Here is a 15,755-nt window from a genome sequence, read left to right on the forward strand (position 1 = left end):
ATTTGTCACTTTACTTGTGAAACTCGTATTTCTCCCAAGTAAACAATTAAATTTCTTAATTTGCGACATACAACTTGCTAATACTTAGAACTGAAACAGACTATTCTATCACTGAAGGTGGTGAGTTTGTTTCCAACCCTGATATTTAAAAGACCATTTATTGGAAAAATCAAGTACTCCCCTAGGTATTACCAAAATCAACTATTCAGCCTTGAGATTCCATGATTCTCAGTTTCTAAATTAAATATGGACCACAAACCACAACCACTTCAGATAGAAAGCAGTTTGCCTAAACTTACTCCTACCCACAATATGCATGCTTTAAATAATAAATGTTTGTTGATGTTTTAAAATAAGGGCATCACAAGCACAGAGAAGTTATTCATTGGATTGAAATCATGTTAATGATTTACAAAATCTTGAGAGGTTGACTTAAATTAAAACTATTAATAATTACATCATGATTATCATCTTACATGTTAAGTGCATTTTGTCTTTTAAAGTGCTTTGAGCTATGTTTTACTGCATCCCACAAGAAGCCCCTAGGAAGCAGGTAAGGAAGGTTTATATTATCTCCTTTGCTCAGAGAAGAAATCTAAGACCCAATGAGGAAAACAGGCCCCTGGGTAAATTGGTGGCAAAGGATTCTAGTTATGGGCTTTTCTACACCAAGATGACAAAACTACTACACAAACCACTCATGTCAGACAATATGTGGATTTTTAAAAAAAGTAAAATTACTTCTATAGATAGGTCTATATTTATGTTTGCTGCAATGAGCTTAGTTGAGGCCTTTCATAAACTGGAAGATTAGGAATTTCTAAAATGAGAAACCATGACTAGATAACAATACTTACCAAAATAGTCCAAGATATTTGGCTACTTAAGAAAAGATAAAATTAGAAGTTTCGTACTTAAAAAGGCATTAAAATTCTTAGTTAAAAGAGATTTAAAATAATGTTATACATTAAAATATTATTTTTAACATTTAGCTTAAATATTTAGGAGTGACAGTTTACTTGATCAGATTTAAGATACCATAAGTAACCATGACTGAGCTCATTTTCATGGCAGATTTAAGTCTGGATATGACACCTTGGAATTAAGAAGAGCACACCTGGATGAAACATACCTACTGCAGATTATTTGTACTGTAGACCATACCAATCATCAAAATCTCCTCAAATCCTTTTTTGAAAGTAGGCAGAGAATCTTTAATGAAATACTAACCTGTATCATTTCTGTTTTGAAATATAGTCATGGCTTCGAGATTTAATGCACATACACCCCTCATGAAAGCTTTTTTCATGGAATCTTCAAAGTGCTCTTTTTCATGTTGCATTCTTTGAATCTCAGCTTTTGCATTTTCCAAAGCTCCAGATAACTAAGAGTGTTTAAAAAGCAAAACAATTTGAGATACAAACAATACTGTCAAAAAAAATAGATATATACTTTGAGATTATTCTCACGTGAAATATTAAAAAGTTTGTCACTTACCTCTTCTTCTATGTGCAATTTATTTTAAAAGGCACCTCTTACCTCTATTATCTCCATCAACAAACTGCTTTCATTCCTAACCTTAAAATCAAGGCTCAAACAAGGGGAATTTTATCCAGTCCCATTGAAGATTGCTGATGTATTTTCATTTCACAAAAAGATACGCCACTTTTTACTGTAAAACTTTTATGTAGGATGTTAAACAAAATACATTAAGAGCCACAGAGAGCCCTTTCAGAAAAAAAAAAAAACAAACTACATGCCTGCAATATTAACAGAATTTTTGTAAAGTAAATGTTACCTTCAGTATTTGAAGTGGAGAGTGACCCTAGGTAAAACACACTTTCCCATAGGCCAAACCTCAGGGGACAGCATTTTTTGCATGTCGTAGTGAACTGCAGAAAATTATTTTTATTATGGATTTATTTTTAATCTTAAGAATTTAATGCTGTAATGAGTTTTTTTTTTTCATTTTAATATTTAACTTCAAAAGGCCTATTGCATTTTTTAGAATGGATTTTATTTCATTTCAATTCCAAATGTTTTCCCATGAAAACAATGTTAATTTTATTATTAAAAGTCAATGGGAAAAAATAATTTCAATTTCGTTTTTTTCTTTTTTGAGACGGATTTCCACTCTCGTTGCCTAGGTTGGAGTGCAACGGTGTGATCTCGGCTCACTGCAACTTCTGCCTCCCAGGTTCAAAAGATTCTCCTGCCTCAGCCTCCCGAGTAGCTGGTATTATAGGCATGCGCCACCACACTCAGCTAATTTTTTTAGTAGAGACGGGGTTTCACCATGTTGACCAGGCTGGTCTCAAACTCCTGACTCAGGTGATCTGCCCGCCTTGGTCTCCCAAAGTGTTGGGGCTACAGGCGTGAGCCACCGCGCCCAATTAATAATTTCAATTTCTATACAGCTCCTTATATCAACCATGTAAGAATATACAGTAAACATTAAATTAACACAATAAACGTTTTGATTTTTTTGTCTTCATTCTTGATTAAAGACCAAAAGAAGAAGTCTATTAATTAATAGTGAGTCTATCCATCTTTTTATTGTATTAGAAGAAAGTGAAAACCAGAAAAAGATGCTTACCATAGCAACTTTGGCTTCATAATCATTGGAAATCTGGATACAAACTTCTTCAGCTCTTGCTTGACAAGCTCTTTCTACCACATCTTTCCACTGCTTTTGGACTATGGAACGCCAGCCTTTCCACACTTTCTTCAGTAAAGTTCTCTGGTAGTACTGGTCAGCTAGTTTACCTTCATAAACCTAAATAAAAGTAAAATATAACTTCAAAAACACAGTGGACTGATAAATATATTGGTAGTAATAATAAACATAACATGGTGGTAAGTGTACATACACACATTATTTAATTCTATGTAATCATATTATTCTCATCTTGCATATAGGAGAACAGGCTTAAAGAGGTTAAGTAACCTACGTAGTTCACATAAATGGATGAGTAAAGCCAGACTTGCCTGACTCCGGAGACTGAGCTCTTATCCATTACATCATTGCTTTACGCAACTAATCAAGTTACAGAAAAAGAATACAACCAAATGAAAGAAAATGAGCAAATCACCACTTGCCATCTTAGTTATGAATTTAGCAGGACCAGGAGAATAACAGAGTGGCTAGAAGGCAGGAAAAGGTGGTGGCTGTGGCTTCAGATGACACTGCTTTCTCTTCAGTTTGATGGCCACCACAAGCAAGATTAATTTATAAACCTTGCCATCATATATGGTGCCAATCCAAATAAAAACTTATGCTATTTTTATCAATGAATTTAAATTCTTTTGAAGAAGTAGTTCAATTCTCAATTTCTTAAGTTTGAAAAACTATCCAAAAGTGACGGTAGCCTCAACTGTTCTGGCTAACATTTAAAAATAAATATGTATTCTCATTATTTTACTTGACAAGTTTCAAAATAGAGTATAAATATTCATTTTAACCAGCTTACTTAATGTGGATTTAATCTATTGGGATTAATTAAAAAAATGAAAAAACCGGAAAGTATTCTTAAAGGAGAAATCTTATTCCAGGATAAAGTAGGTTGAGCATCCCTAATCCAAAAATCTGAAACTTTTTGAGTGCCAGCATGACACCACAAGTGAAAAATTCCACACAGAAGTACTTAACACAAACTTTGTTTAATGCATAAAATTATTAAAAATATTACATACAATTACCTTAGGCTATATGTATAAGGTGAAATATGAAACATAAATGAATTTTGTGTATAAGCTGTGATATGAAACATAATCTAAAATCCAAAATTCTCCTGGTGCCAAACATTTTGGATAAGGGATACTCAACCTGTACTAGCTTTTTCCTTAAATACTAATCTCTTGGAAACTAAATACACAGAGATTATTCCACAGCTCACATGAATATACATGGAAAGCATATATATATATATATATATATTCATCTCCTATATTCATGTGTCTCTAAACTATGTCTTGTTGTGGGATATACTCTCATACTTTTCCACTTTTGATGCAACAATTTTGTATTCTCTTTCAGTTCACTATTTACTGATATACCAACTCAGCTCTTACTTAAAAGATGTTCAAGTTTAAATGATATACTATAAGCTAAGGATAACTTTTAAAAAGCTGTACAGGTATGGCTTTCTCTGACTCTCACTCTAAGGCGAGTCTATATAACAAACATTTATACTGTGATTTAATGTATAAATATAGTAAAGCCTCTTTATGAATAAGTTGTATTCAGGCATTTTAAAAGTAGAAACAATATAGGAAGCATTTGGTATGTTAAAGATAACTTCTTTCTGCAATAACCACATCTGAGGGGGTTCTATTACCAGGGCATTTACAATTTAGGAACAATCCTTATTAACCTACTTGATTACTTGATGTATGAAGCAGGAAATGATGTATCTATTGTAATATATATTATATGTCTATAAGATCTAAACTGTATTTTTTCCAAACTACATCAAAATCAAATTCCTTTGAAATAAGAGGAACATTAAATCACAAATTCATTTTGACTTATTAGAAAACAACTATAATAAATGATCCTGAGCGCTTCTGAATTCAGAAGTCTAACATCCATCAGCTGTCTTCTGCTTTGACACTTACGTCCTGTCTGGCTCTGACATGGCCGATTCGCCAGTGGAAGAATGTTCTCATCAACTCTATCTTTTCCTTTTGCTTGCCTATGGCATGAGACAAGCTAGAAATCACCTGTAAACAGCAATTAACCCAATTATTGTGATATTACAATAACAGCAATTGGTGTTTGTGATATTACAATAACAGCAATTGGTGAGAAAAGTGATTTTCTCATATATCAAAAAATGCTAGAGAGGATAGGTATGGATCACTACTATATTCATTCAGTTAACCTCATTATTATCTTTAAAAAGATGATAAAACTTTCTCACACGAATATACTAGATATCAACTAATGAAAGGGAACAAAAGAAGAAAGAAATCTTCATTATGTGTATATGGTAATCACCAATAAAAAGTTTATGTATATGCAAATTAGCTACTGACATTCAATTCAGGTAAAACAATTATACATTTGAAAGTTCTTCTATATACATCATGTCTTTATTCACTACATTTGAGGGCAGGGGCCAGAATATTTAGATATTTAAGTATCTTTCTGGTCCCTACTACTACCCTGAATATAGAAGTTCCTCAAAAACTGTCCAATGATTTTCTGGATTAAACAAACCTATAAAAGCAAATAATAGTTCTATTATTTGCTTATTAGTCATCTGTTATATATATAACTATTAATATGTTATAGTTATATATATAACTATATATTATATATGTTATATATATTTTTTTTTTTTTTTTTTTTTTGAGGCGGAGTCTCGCTCTTGCCAACTGAGTCAGTGGCGATCGCTCACTCAACTCCCTCCGTTCACCATTCTCTGCTCAGCCTCTCGATAGCTGGACTACAGCCCCCACCCCCTATTTTTTGTATTTTTAGTAGAGACGGGTTCACCTGTCTCATCCTGACCTGATCCCCCCCCCCCCAAGCTGGATTACAACGTGAGCCACCGCCCGTCATATAATATAAACATGTTATAATATAAAAAAAATATATAACATTTATATAATTAATTGAATATATATAATTAATGTTATACATATAACAACATATATAACGTTATATATAGTTATTAATATGTTATATGTTGATGCACTTCTTCAGTAATATTATTACTCTTGTTCTTAAAAAAAAAAATTCAGAAGGCTTTAAAATCCTAAGATAATATTCTCTCTTATAAAAGAACTGAATAACTGAAATAAATTTCTAAAAATAGTCACATTAGAAAGAGATTTTGTAAACTGGGCACATTTACCAAGAGATATTTATACCTGCTCTTTAAAGAATTTCCAGAGAGGAAAAGGGCATACATTCTAAGCTACTGGAAATATTCTATGTGTTAAGCTGAATGGTAGTACCTGTTTATCCACTTTACACATTCTCATAAACTGAATATATATCTATATTCTTTGTGATACTTCAAAATAAAAAAATTAAACTTAAAATAATTAAAAACCATAGAACAGAATTTTGAGTATAACAGAGAAAATGACTGACATTAAAATCCATTGTTTCAAAAAAAAACAAATTCTATAAAATGTTCAATTTTATACAAAATTAAGATATGTTTAAAAAAATTATAATCTTTAATTTATGAAAACACTTAAGTGCTACTTCTGCAGACAAGCAGCTGAGGTGTCTGCCCAAGTCCTCCTCTTCTGAACACCACCACTCTCCTATCCATAAGTGGATGCCCATCCGGACATCCATTTATAGCAGGGCACAGATTTGTTGCCCATCTGCTTTGTTCTAGGTACTGTGTCAGGAGGCAAAAAATTAGCACAGACTTGAATCTTACCCTCAAATTCTTAAGAAGCTAAAGGAAAGTGAAATAAAAGATGTTTTCTATGTTTATCAATAAAATGAAGAAAGACTTCATTAATGAAAACACACCCATCACAGACAGAATTTGAGATGCTTAAACCCAGGCATGGTGGTATGTACTTGCAGTCCCTGGCAGGGGGCTGAGGCAGGAGGATCGCTTGAGTCCCGGAGTTTGAGGTTGCAGTGAGCTATGATTATGCCTATGAATAGCCACTGCTTTCCAGTCTGGGCAACATAGCAAGACCCCATTTCAAAAAGAGAGAGAGAAAAAAAGAATTTGAGATGCTTAAAATGACCCCTAAAAGGATGGTTTAAAATGTAGATAATGCTGGTTCCTTCATGTTCTCTTAAGGCTAGGAAGAAAGGATTAGAAAGAAAAAAACTAGTGTACTTACATTTAGCACATACTCTTTTTAAAGAAAAATTTTTTTAAATTGACAAATCATAATAGTTTTATACATTTATGGGTTACAAGGTGATGTTTTAATATAGTTTACAAAGCAAACACTCTTAAAACATCAAGAACACGGAAGTCAGTGGTGAGGGTAAAATGACATTATGCTGGTATGTTTAATAGGAAGAATAAATCCAATGGCTATGAATTTTTCTGTCAGTTTCTGATAGAACCTGTATCTTGTATGAGGTAAATACTCATTTCTTAGAATTTATTATTTATCAAGACATTTACTGAATCTCAGTTAAAAAGAAATATAAAAAGAAGACCTCATCTTTTCTCCCAATGGAGATTTCAAAGGTTCTTTGCAGCTCCTTCAAGTCATTGATCTGATTACACAGTTGTTTTAAATGTGCTGCATGTTTTTCTTTCTCTTTTCTCATTTCCATTCGGTGCCAGTCAATAAAATTAAGTCTCCATTTACTTAGTTCAGATATGATGTTTGTCTGAAAAATTAATATAGTGACAATTAAGTAGTTTGTTCGTTAATATCACTTCTTAAAACTACACTGAAATTAAGAAACATTAAAAAAATCAGAAGAAGCAATCAACACAAAAATCATTAAAACAATTGGAACACATTAATGAAAAACATATGTAAGTTCAACAGTCACAGGTCTGTGCAGTTCACATTCATCATACTAGGGAAGCTAATTTTTTCCTATTTTAACTAATTTTGTATGAAATCTTGTTGTCATTTAAAAAAAATTTCAGGCCTCATTCACTATGTTCCTTTGTTTATTCAAGGATTAAATGTCCATATGAAGGTGGATCAGGAATAAAGGGAAACACAGAACTATGGCATAGGCTAAGCCATACTGACTGGGAAGTTACTTAGAAACGAGTGATAGTGGAAAGAAACCATGAGAATTGATACTTTTTTTTCCCAAGCCATTTATCACAGATTATTATCTGTTATAATGGACTGCTAAGTTCTGTCACCCTACTGACTGGCATAAATAAAAAGACCAAATAATAATGTTATAAAAAAAAAACTGGACAACATATTCACTAAACACAATTTAAATGGTTGGTGGTATAATACTCCAATTGACTTACACTATTATAAGTATGAAACCTGTTCCAAGGGGGGAAGATGGTAAAACTATGCTGAAGAATTATTTCTAGAACTTAAGGTTCCAAATGAGGGAAAAATATAAATGCCACAGAACTCACATGGCCATAATTTCTCTATATATGTGAATATGCAACTTAGTTTTCTCAAATTATGTTTCAGAAAAACTGCCATTTTCTCCAGTTTTTTAATAGCAAAAAAAACAAAAAACAAAAAAACAAACAAAAAAAAACCACTTACTATTTCTGCAATACTTTGTTCTACTTAAAGGCCAGTAGTATCAAAATAAAAATCAACTTTTATAGATTTATCACTTACACATCATGGTTGCTATAGGAGTGGCTATAGAATGAATATCCATTGCTAAAATTGGATCTTTTGTTATCACATAAAAGGAGACATTTCCATTAGTCGCAACTATGATATGGTAAAGGCACAGTATGTCTCAGTTACACACAGGCTGAGCCATTCAAAATATCTGCCAAATTCAGTGGAGTATGTAGAACCGTTCCAGCAACCACTTGAAACCTGGCAACTCAAAGTACAGTTTCTGAACCAGTAGCATCACCTGGGAGCTTGACAGAAATGAGAACACATGGGCACAGGGAGGGGAAGGTCACACACTGGGGCCTGTCAGGGGGTTGGGGGTAAGGGGAGGGAGAGCGTTAGGACAAATACCTAATGCATGTGGGGCTTGAAACCTAGATGACAGGTTGATAGGTGCAGCAAACCACCACGGCACATGTATACCTATGTAACAAACCTGCATGTTCAGCACATGTATACCAGAACTTAAAGTAAAATCAATCAAACAAACAAGTCAAAAAAAAAAAAAAAAAGAAAAAAGAAATGCACGATCTTAGGCCCTGCTGAAGACCTACTGCATATGAAGCTGTAGTTTAACAGGCTTCCCCTATGATTCATAAGTACATTAAAGATTGAGAAGCAAGACTTAATACACTGAACTGATCTCAGGAAACAAAAGATTTTTAAAAAGTTTAACTCAAAAAAACAAAACAAAACAGTATAAACGAGAGTAAAACTATTACATTACATATTAAACAACTGTAATTGAACAACTGCTGTACCATACCTTAAGACCTGAACTCCAAAGATCAAGTACATTTTCCATCTTCTGAAGGTTTTCATCAGAAACAAGAAAATCGCTCACAAGTATTTCATGGGCATCTGTATGACTAGAATTTGTTGCTGGTGAGGAAGAGTCAGCTAAAAGATGTGAACTGAAAAAATCCATGACCGGGTGAGAAGGCTTCCTTGGCGGTAACACTGGTGATGACTCTAGAATAAAAGAAAAGTTGCAGCCGTCAAGCCAAATTGAAAATAACTCAAGTTGGTAAGGAACCATACTGGAAGGCTAAAAGATGTCTGCTACCTTTGGAGGCTGAGAAAAAAATGCAGAGAAACTACCTTTCAGGTGTACCTTAATCTATTTTTAATTTCAGTATTGTCACTGATTTAGCACAGACTGGCATGAGATACCTCCTATACTCCCAATCCCTTCTCCCCCAGCAAATGACCTCTATCCCAAATAAGGATCCTTCATATATCCAGGTCCAGCCTGAGCTGAAACTATCATCATCTGTATCATATCACCATTAATGAAGTGCTTTCTGTTTCTGCAATAAAAACATTATAAAGATTAGTTCTCATAACACACGCTACCCTAAAAAATAGGTATGATTATCTCCATTTTACTGATGAGAAACCGACGTTCAGAAAAAGGTAAGTAATTGACCAAGGTCAGTGTGGTTGTATATAGGTCAATATTACTCTATAAGTTTAACACTGGGATTGGTTTTAATACTATTAAAATTCGGCCAGGCACAGTGGCTCACGCCTGTAATCCCAGCACTTTGGGAGGCCAAGGCAGTTGAATCATGAGGTCCGGAGATCGAGACCATCCTGGCCAACAAGGTGAAACCCCATCTCTACTAAAAATACAAAAATTAGCTGGGTGTGGTGGCGCGTGCCTGTAGTCCCAGCTATTCAGGAAGCTGAGGCAGAAGAATCGCTTGAACCAGGGAGGCGGAGGTTGCAGTGAGCCGAGATCGTGCCACTGCATTCCAGCCTGGTGACAGAATGAGACTCTGTCTCCAAAAACAAAAACAAACAAAAAAAAACCTATTAAAATTAAACAATATAAGTAGAAAGAGATTCGTAATTTAGTTTTGCAGATACTCTGTTGTTAAGTACACTGTTAGGCTTCAATATATAGGTGAGAAATATACACATCTCTATACGTATGTGCATATATATAAAACGCTCATCCCCTGCCCATATACAGGGAGATGGGGGAGAGTCAGGGCCCTAAAGAGAACTGGTATCTATTTCTAAAAAAGCACTGAAAGGCTGGGCGCGGTGGCTCATGCCTGTAATCCCCGCACTTTGGGAGGCCGAAGTGGGCGAATCATGAGGTCAAGAGTTCAAGACCAGCCTGGCCAACATGGTGAAACCCCATCTCTACTAAAAATACAAAAAATTAGCCGGGCATGGTGGCACGTGCCTATAGTCCCAGCTACTTGGGAGGCTGAGGCAGGAGAATTGCTTGAACCTGGGAAGCAGAGGTTGCAGTGAGCCGAGATTGTGCCACCCACTCTAACCTGGGTGATAGAGCGAGACTCTGTCTCAAAACAAAAAAAAAAAAAATCACTGAGAAAGAAAAGTTAATATTTTCTCACATATTTATGCTGGAATTAGAGACTGTCATCACTTGTCACATATCTCACATTTGCTACGAGCATCCTAATAACAAAGATGGAAAAGCTTTCTTCTTACTGAATGAAAGATGAATCTATGATACAGAACTTGTTACTTAAATATTTCAAGAATTCTTTTTTTAAAATTTGTAAGATTTTAATTTTTTTGCAAACATATTCTGCTTATGTAAAGACTTCTTTGCAAAAGGGAAAATAATTCCCTAATGTGTGTGTTTGGTATAAAAAACATAACACAAGGTCTGGGCTAGTCACACTATGAAACGCTACCTGCATGTTCTGAGGATGGTTAAGAAACCCAAAGAACAGGTGGAATGACAATGTACATGAATATTCTCTTTTACTTGATTTTGCCAACTAGATCTGAACTCACGAAGAAAGCGATAGACTCTGCTTTTCAATTTAAAAAATATCTCAACACTCACCTTTTAAGAAATCAAATCATGTAACTTCAGAACTTGGAAGGGCTGTCAGAGATTATGGTGCCTAAGACTTCTACTTACAAGTAAGGAAACTAAGGGAGAGAGGCATTACTTACATGGTGGCAAAAATGGTTACCACATTAAATAACATTAAATAGAAAAATATTCCACAATATTACATTTTAATTCTTTTAATTATTCTGACTAGTCAAGAAGAAAGTCTCAGTCCAGTTCTAGTATGCTTTTACAAGCTCTTTAAAGCCAGGCATGGTGGCTCATGCCTGTAATCCCAGCACTTTGGGAGGCCAAGGCAAGTGGATCACTTGATCTTAGGAGTTTGAGACCAGCCTGGGCACCATAGTGAGATCCCACCTCTACAGAAAAGTTAAAAATTAGCTAGGTGTGGTGGCATGTGCCTGTAGTCCCAGCTACTGGGGGAGGGGGCGCTGAGGCAGGAGGATCACTTGAGCCAAGGGGGTTAAGGCTGCAGGGAGCCCTGCACTCTAGCCTGGGTGACAGAGTGAGATCCTGTCTCAAAAACAAAACAAAATAAAAAAAAAACAAACCCCTCCCCCCAAAGCCTCTTTAAGATTTGCTAATCTTTCCTTTTTACAAAGACAAAGCAGACTTTTAAAGAAAAACACTAAATGATAGAACAAGTGGCATAAAGATAGGATGAAAATCCTTACATTGGTACGCAAATGCCTGAAAGTTGGGAAACAGTGTATTGGTTTACATAAAAACTTGAATTGGCCAAACTATCTAATATCCCATTAAATCTTTTAAAAGACTTGCCCTCTAACTTAGCAATTTTAAGAAAGGATACTACACACTATAATGCATTGACCTGTCTTAATTGTACTATTTTGGTATCTTATAAAATTATTTTAAATATTATCACTTAAATTAGCAACAATAGCATTTTAAAATCCTGCCAATAAGTAATATGCTGAAATTATTCCTCTTACTACATAGATAATATTCATCAAACCACAAAATGTTGTATATTAATACAAATAAGCTAAAGAAAAATCATACCATCTGTCTTTGAATGACTTGAAATATTGAAATCACATCCTTTCCCCACTTCTATTGCAGTTTCTCTTACTTCAGAGTTGTTTCCTGCCAAAAAGAAAGCTTTTTAAAATTAAACTGAACCACTCTTAAATAAAATGTCTAATCACACATAATTTAAGAAGGTAGCAGTACATGAGATTTTAGAACAAACAAAATACAACATGCTGGGGATATAGGAACACTAAAATAAAGAACAAGAAGAGATAAAAATCTGAGACTAGAAAGAGACTTACTATATCATTGATAAGCTCCAACTTACGCACCAAATACAGATGAGAGATAATGTAGTCTACTATAGAATTCAATTCACACTAAGAGAATAAGTGGGTGAATGACATTAGAACTTAGAGAAGGATCTGCTCTCTTATGACACTGGGTATTTCCAGAGGCCCGCTGCTTTTCACTAGCTGCAATCAAACTCAAGTGGCACTGGCTCCCCCAAACACTTGCTTCCACTTCAGGAACCTGTAGTCAACAGATGGCAAAAAGGAAACTGGGAAAAACCTCTCAAGAATGACTGTTAGAGGCTTATACATACTTTGCCAATTTCCACATACCATGCCTTATATCAAGCAACTGAGATACCAAGAATAAAGAGAATGTGGGATGATGAATTTACATAGGAGACTTTAACAAATTCTACTTGTGAATCAAGATGACTAAAGGATATCTAAACTTACTATATAATGTACGTTTTAATCTCAAATCCTTTTTGGAAATGGCAGAGAATAAATAAATGCTATCTTACATAAGAGAAAAGAACAATGGTCTTAAATCCCAGGTGATTACCTTGAACTGTTGACTACAGCATCTCCAAAGTTTTTTCTTTTTTTTTTTTTTTTTTAAACAGAGTCTTGCTCTGTTGCCTAGGCTGAAGTGCAGTGGCATAAATATGGAACACTGCAGCCTTGAACTCCTGAGCTCAGGCAATCCTCCCACCCCAGCCTCCCAAGGTGCTGGGACTATAGGCTGCTCTGCCCGGCTCATTTTTTTGTAGAGCTAGGGTCTTGCTATGTTGCCTAGGCTTGTCTCAAACTCCTGGGCTCAGGCGATCCTCCTGCCTCAGCCTCTCAAAGTACTGGCATTACAAGCATGAGCCACTGCCTGGCCTGTATTTTAAGGCTCTCATCCTGTGGTCCCGTTTGTTGTTCCACTGCAACAGGCCAAAGACCGAGGAGCAGTGAAAAATCCATGTCTACAGAGAATGAGAGACAACAGACACTAGAGCTATGACTTCGCAGAAGCCCAGGAGCCTGCGGCCTCTGAGTAGGCTATGTCATGTGCCTTCAAGGACAGGGATCCCTGGAGTTACGCCTATAGTGTGGTAACTGTTCCTTATCAGGACTGTTTTAGGAAGGCTTTCTGTGCCCTTTGAAAGAACATTTATTTAGAGTTTGGGATGTTGTCTTCACCTGAATAAGGAATGGAGGTAAAAGGAGCTTTATCCTCCTTTTTCCACCTTTCACTCATCTATCACCACACATCCTGGTTTGTAGTAGCTTTCAGTTCTGTTGCTGACATGGTCCACAGATGGGTTCACCTTTGCGATAATTATTCAAACAGTCCTCCATGCCCATATAAATACTGCTGATAAAGCACTAGCATGAGGTTCGTAAAGTAATTTAAGAGACTCTCAGGGCTACCATCTTTAATTTTAGGCTTGGGCATTTAGTTTCAGGTTAATCCTGGCATAAAACTGTTGGAACAAGTACTGAGATACAACATACCCAAAAGCCATGCAGTTGCCATAGCATTGCTTCAACTTTATTATTCTTCATAAAGTAAGAGTCAAATGAAGTTCAAAGAAAAATCAAGCTGTCATACGAGAGTCAGGAATAATATATTAAACTGTAAAAAGCTCCCCTAGATGATACTAACACACATAAATGGTTGAGAAGAATCGCTGATCTGGACAGGCATTTTCACAATCCTATCAGTATCATTAATAAACTCAGTAATATCTTAAATTAAGAGATATCTTGAAAAATATATATAACCTTGACTATGAAGAATATCATGAATTGTAGAAATTCTGACATCTGGCACCAATTCTTCTTTAGGATGAGATGACTGTGAAGCACCGGGTTCAATATTTGGAGTCACTATAGCATAACGAAGCAGTTCTTCATATTCTTCCTAAGAGAGGCCAATAATCAATAACGTAGTGTAACAGTTACAATGTTATAATATATTCAACTGAATTTGTTTTAAAGAAATTTAATTACCATGATAGAGTCACATGCTTATTATATTACAAAGTTTTAGCACTTATTCCAAGCTTGAGTTCTTCGAGTGCTTCTTGTGTGATTTTTACATTTATGATTAACAGTTTGAAGAGGGCTGGGTGCAGTGACTCATGCCTGTAAACTCAGCACTTTGAGAGGCTGAGGCAGGAGGATGGCTTGAAGCCTGAGCAACAAAGCGAAACCTCATCTCTACAATAGATTTTTTACAAAAATTTGCTAGGTGTGGTGATGTGTGCCTGTAGTTCTAGCTACTCAGGAGGGTGAGGCAGGAGGACCACTTAAGCCTAGGAACTGGAGGCTGCAGTGAGACAAGATGGTGCCACTGCACCCCAGCCTGGGTGACAAAGCAAGATCCTGTCTCTGGGGAAACAACAACAAAGTATGAAGAGGTGATAAGATTGTGTGAGTGACTCAACACTGAATTAAAAATTTTCTATCACTTAATTTTATACATCAGATCAGTTTAACTGAAGATGAGACATGCTATTAAAAAGACACCATTTTTGGAATTAAAAAAAAAATTATGTAACCCAAACAAAATATAGAAGCAAATTGGATACTTAAGCTTATAAAACTGCAATGGCCTTCTATTATCCCCCAATTTCAAATGTTATCAAGGCAGCTTAACTGTTTTCATTAACTGATTGTGAGAAATGTCACGTATTTGAATTTACAAAATAAATCTATACTACTGTAGTTTTGTTTTCATCTTTTTTTTAATATCGGAATTTTAAGTAAAATTGTTTTAAAAAAGGTTTATGCTTTTATATATTTGAAAACTGCTAGCTTTTATGGCAATTACATGTACAAGAGTGACCTGGTTTGCGCTTCAACCTTGATTTACATTTTTTCCTGTTTTTTTTTTTTTTTTTGAGACGGAGTCTTGCTCTGTCGCCCAGGCTGGAGTGGCATGGTCTTGGCTCACTGAAACCTCCACCTCCCAGGTTCAAGCGATTCTCCTGCCTCAGCCTCCTGAGTAGCTGGGATTACAGGTTTGTACCACCACGCCCAACTAATTTTTGTGCTTTTAGTAGAGATGGGGTTTCACCATGTTGGTCAGGCTGGTCTCAAACTCCTGACCCCTTGATCCGCAGCCTTGGACTCCCAAAGTACTAGGATTACTGGCGTGCGCCACCGCACCCGGCCTGATTCATGTATTTAACATAGATACTTATATGCAGTAAACATTAGGTATAGCAAATACTGATTTTTATATATTTTAAGGCTAACGACAGAAGAGGGAGATATTTCAAAGAGAAAATCTTTAGAAAATTCAACCAGAATCTCCTTCATATTGCTATAATCAACCATTTTTG

At 35.4% G+C, this 15,755-nt stretch overlaps 1 protein-coding gene across 1 annotated transcript in view; it reads right to left on the minus strand.

The window, feature by feature from the left end:
* POC5 (POC5 centriolar protein) overlaps window positions 1-15,755 on the minus strand; it is a 37,154-nt gene that overhangs the window by 13,173 nt on the left and 8,226 nt on the right. The window contains exons 3-9 of the mRNA XM_003266078.3: window positions 14,191-14,329; window positions 12,155-12,238; window positions 9,053-9,258; window positions 7,154-7,330; window positions 4,618-4,722; window positions 2,597-2,776; window positions 1,231-1,384 (exon numbers count right to left, since the gene is read on the minus strand). Coding sequence (XP_003266126.2) covers window positions 1,231-1,384; window positions 2,597-2,776; window positions 4,618-4,722; window positions 7,154-7,330; window positions 9,053-9,258; window positions 12,155-12,238; window positions 14,191-14,329 — 1,045 coding nt within the window. The remainder of the gene's footprint in view (window positions 1-1,230; window positions 1,385-2,596; window positions 2,777-4,617; window positions 4,723-7,153; window positions 7,331-9,052; window positions 9,259-12,154; window positions 12,239-14,190; window positions 14,330-15,755) is intronic.

This window comes from Nomascus leucogenys, chromosome 18 (assembly GCF_006542625.1).
Source record: "Nomascus leucogenys isolate Asia chromosome 18, Asia_NLE_v1, whole genome shotgun sequence".
Classification (NCBI taxonomy): Eukaryota; Metazoa; Chordata; class Mammalia; order Primates; family Hylobatidae; genus Nomascus; species Nomascus leucogenys.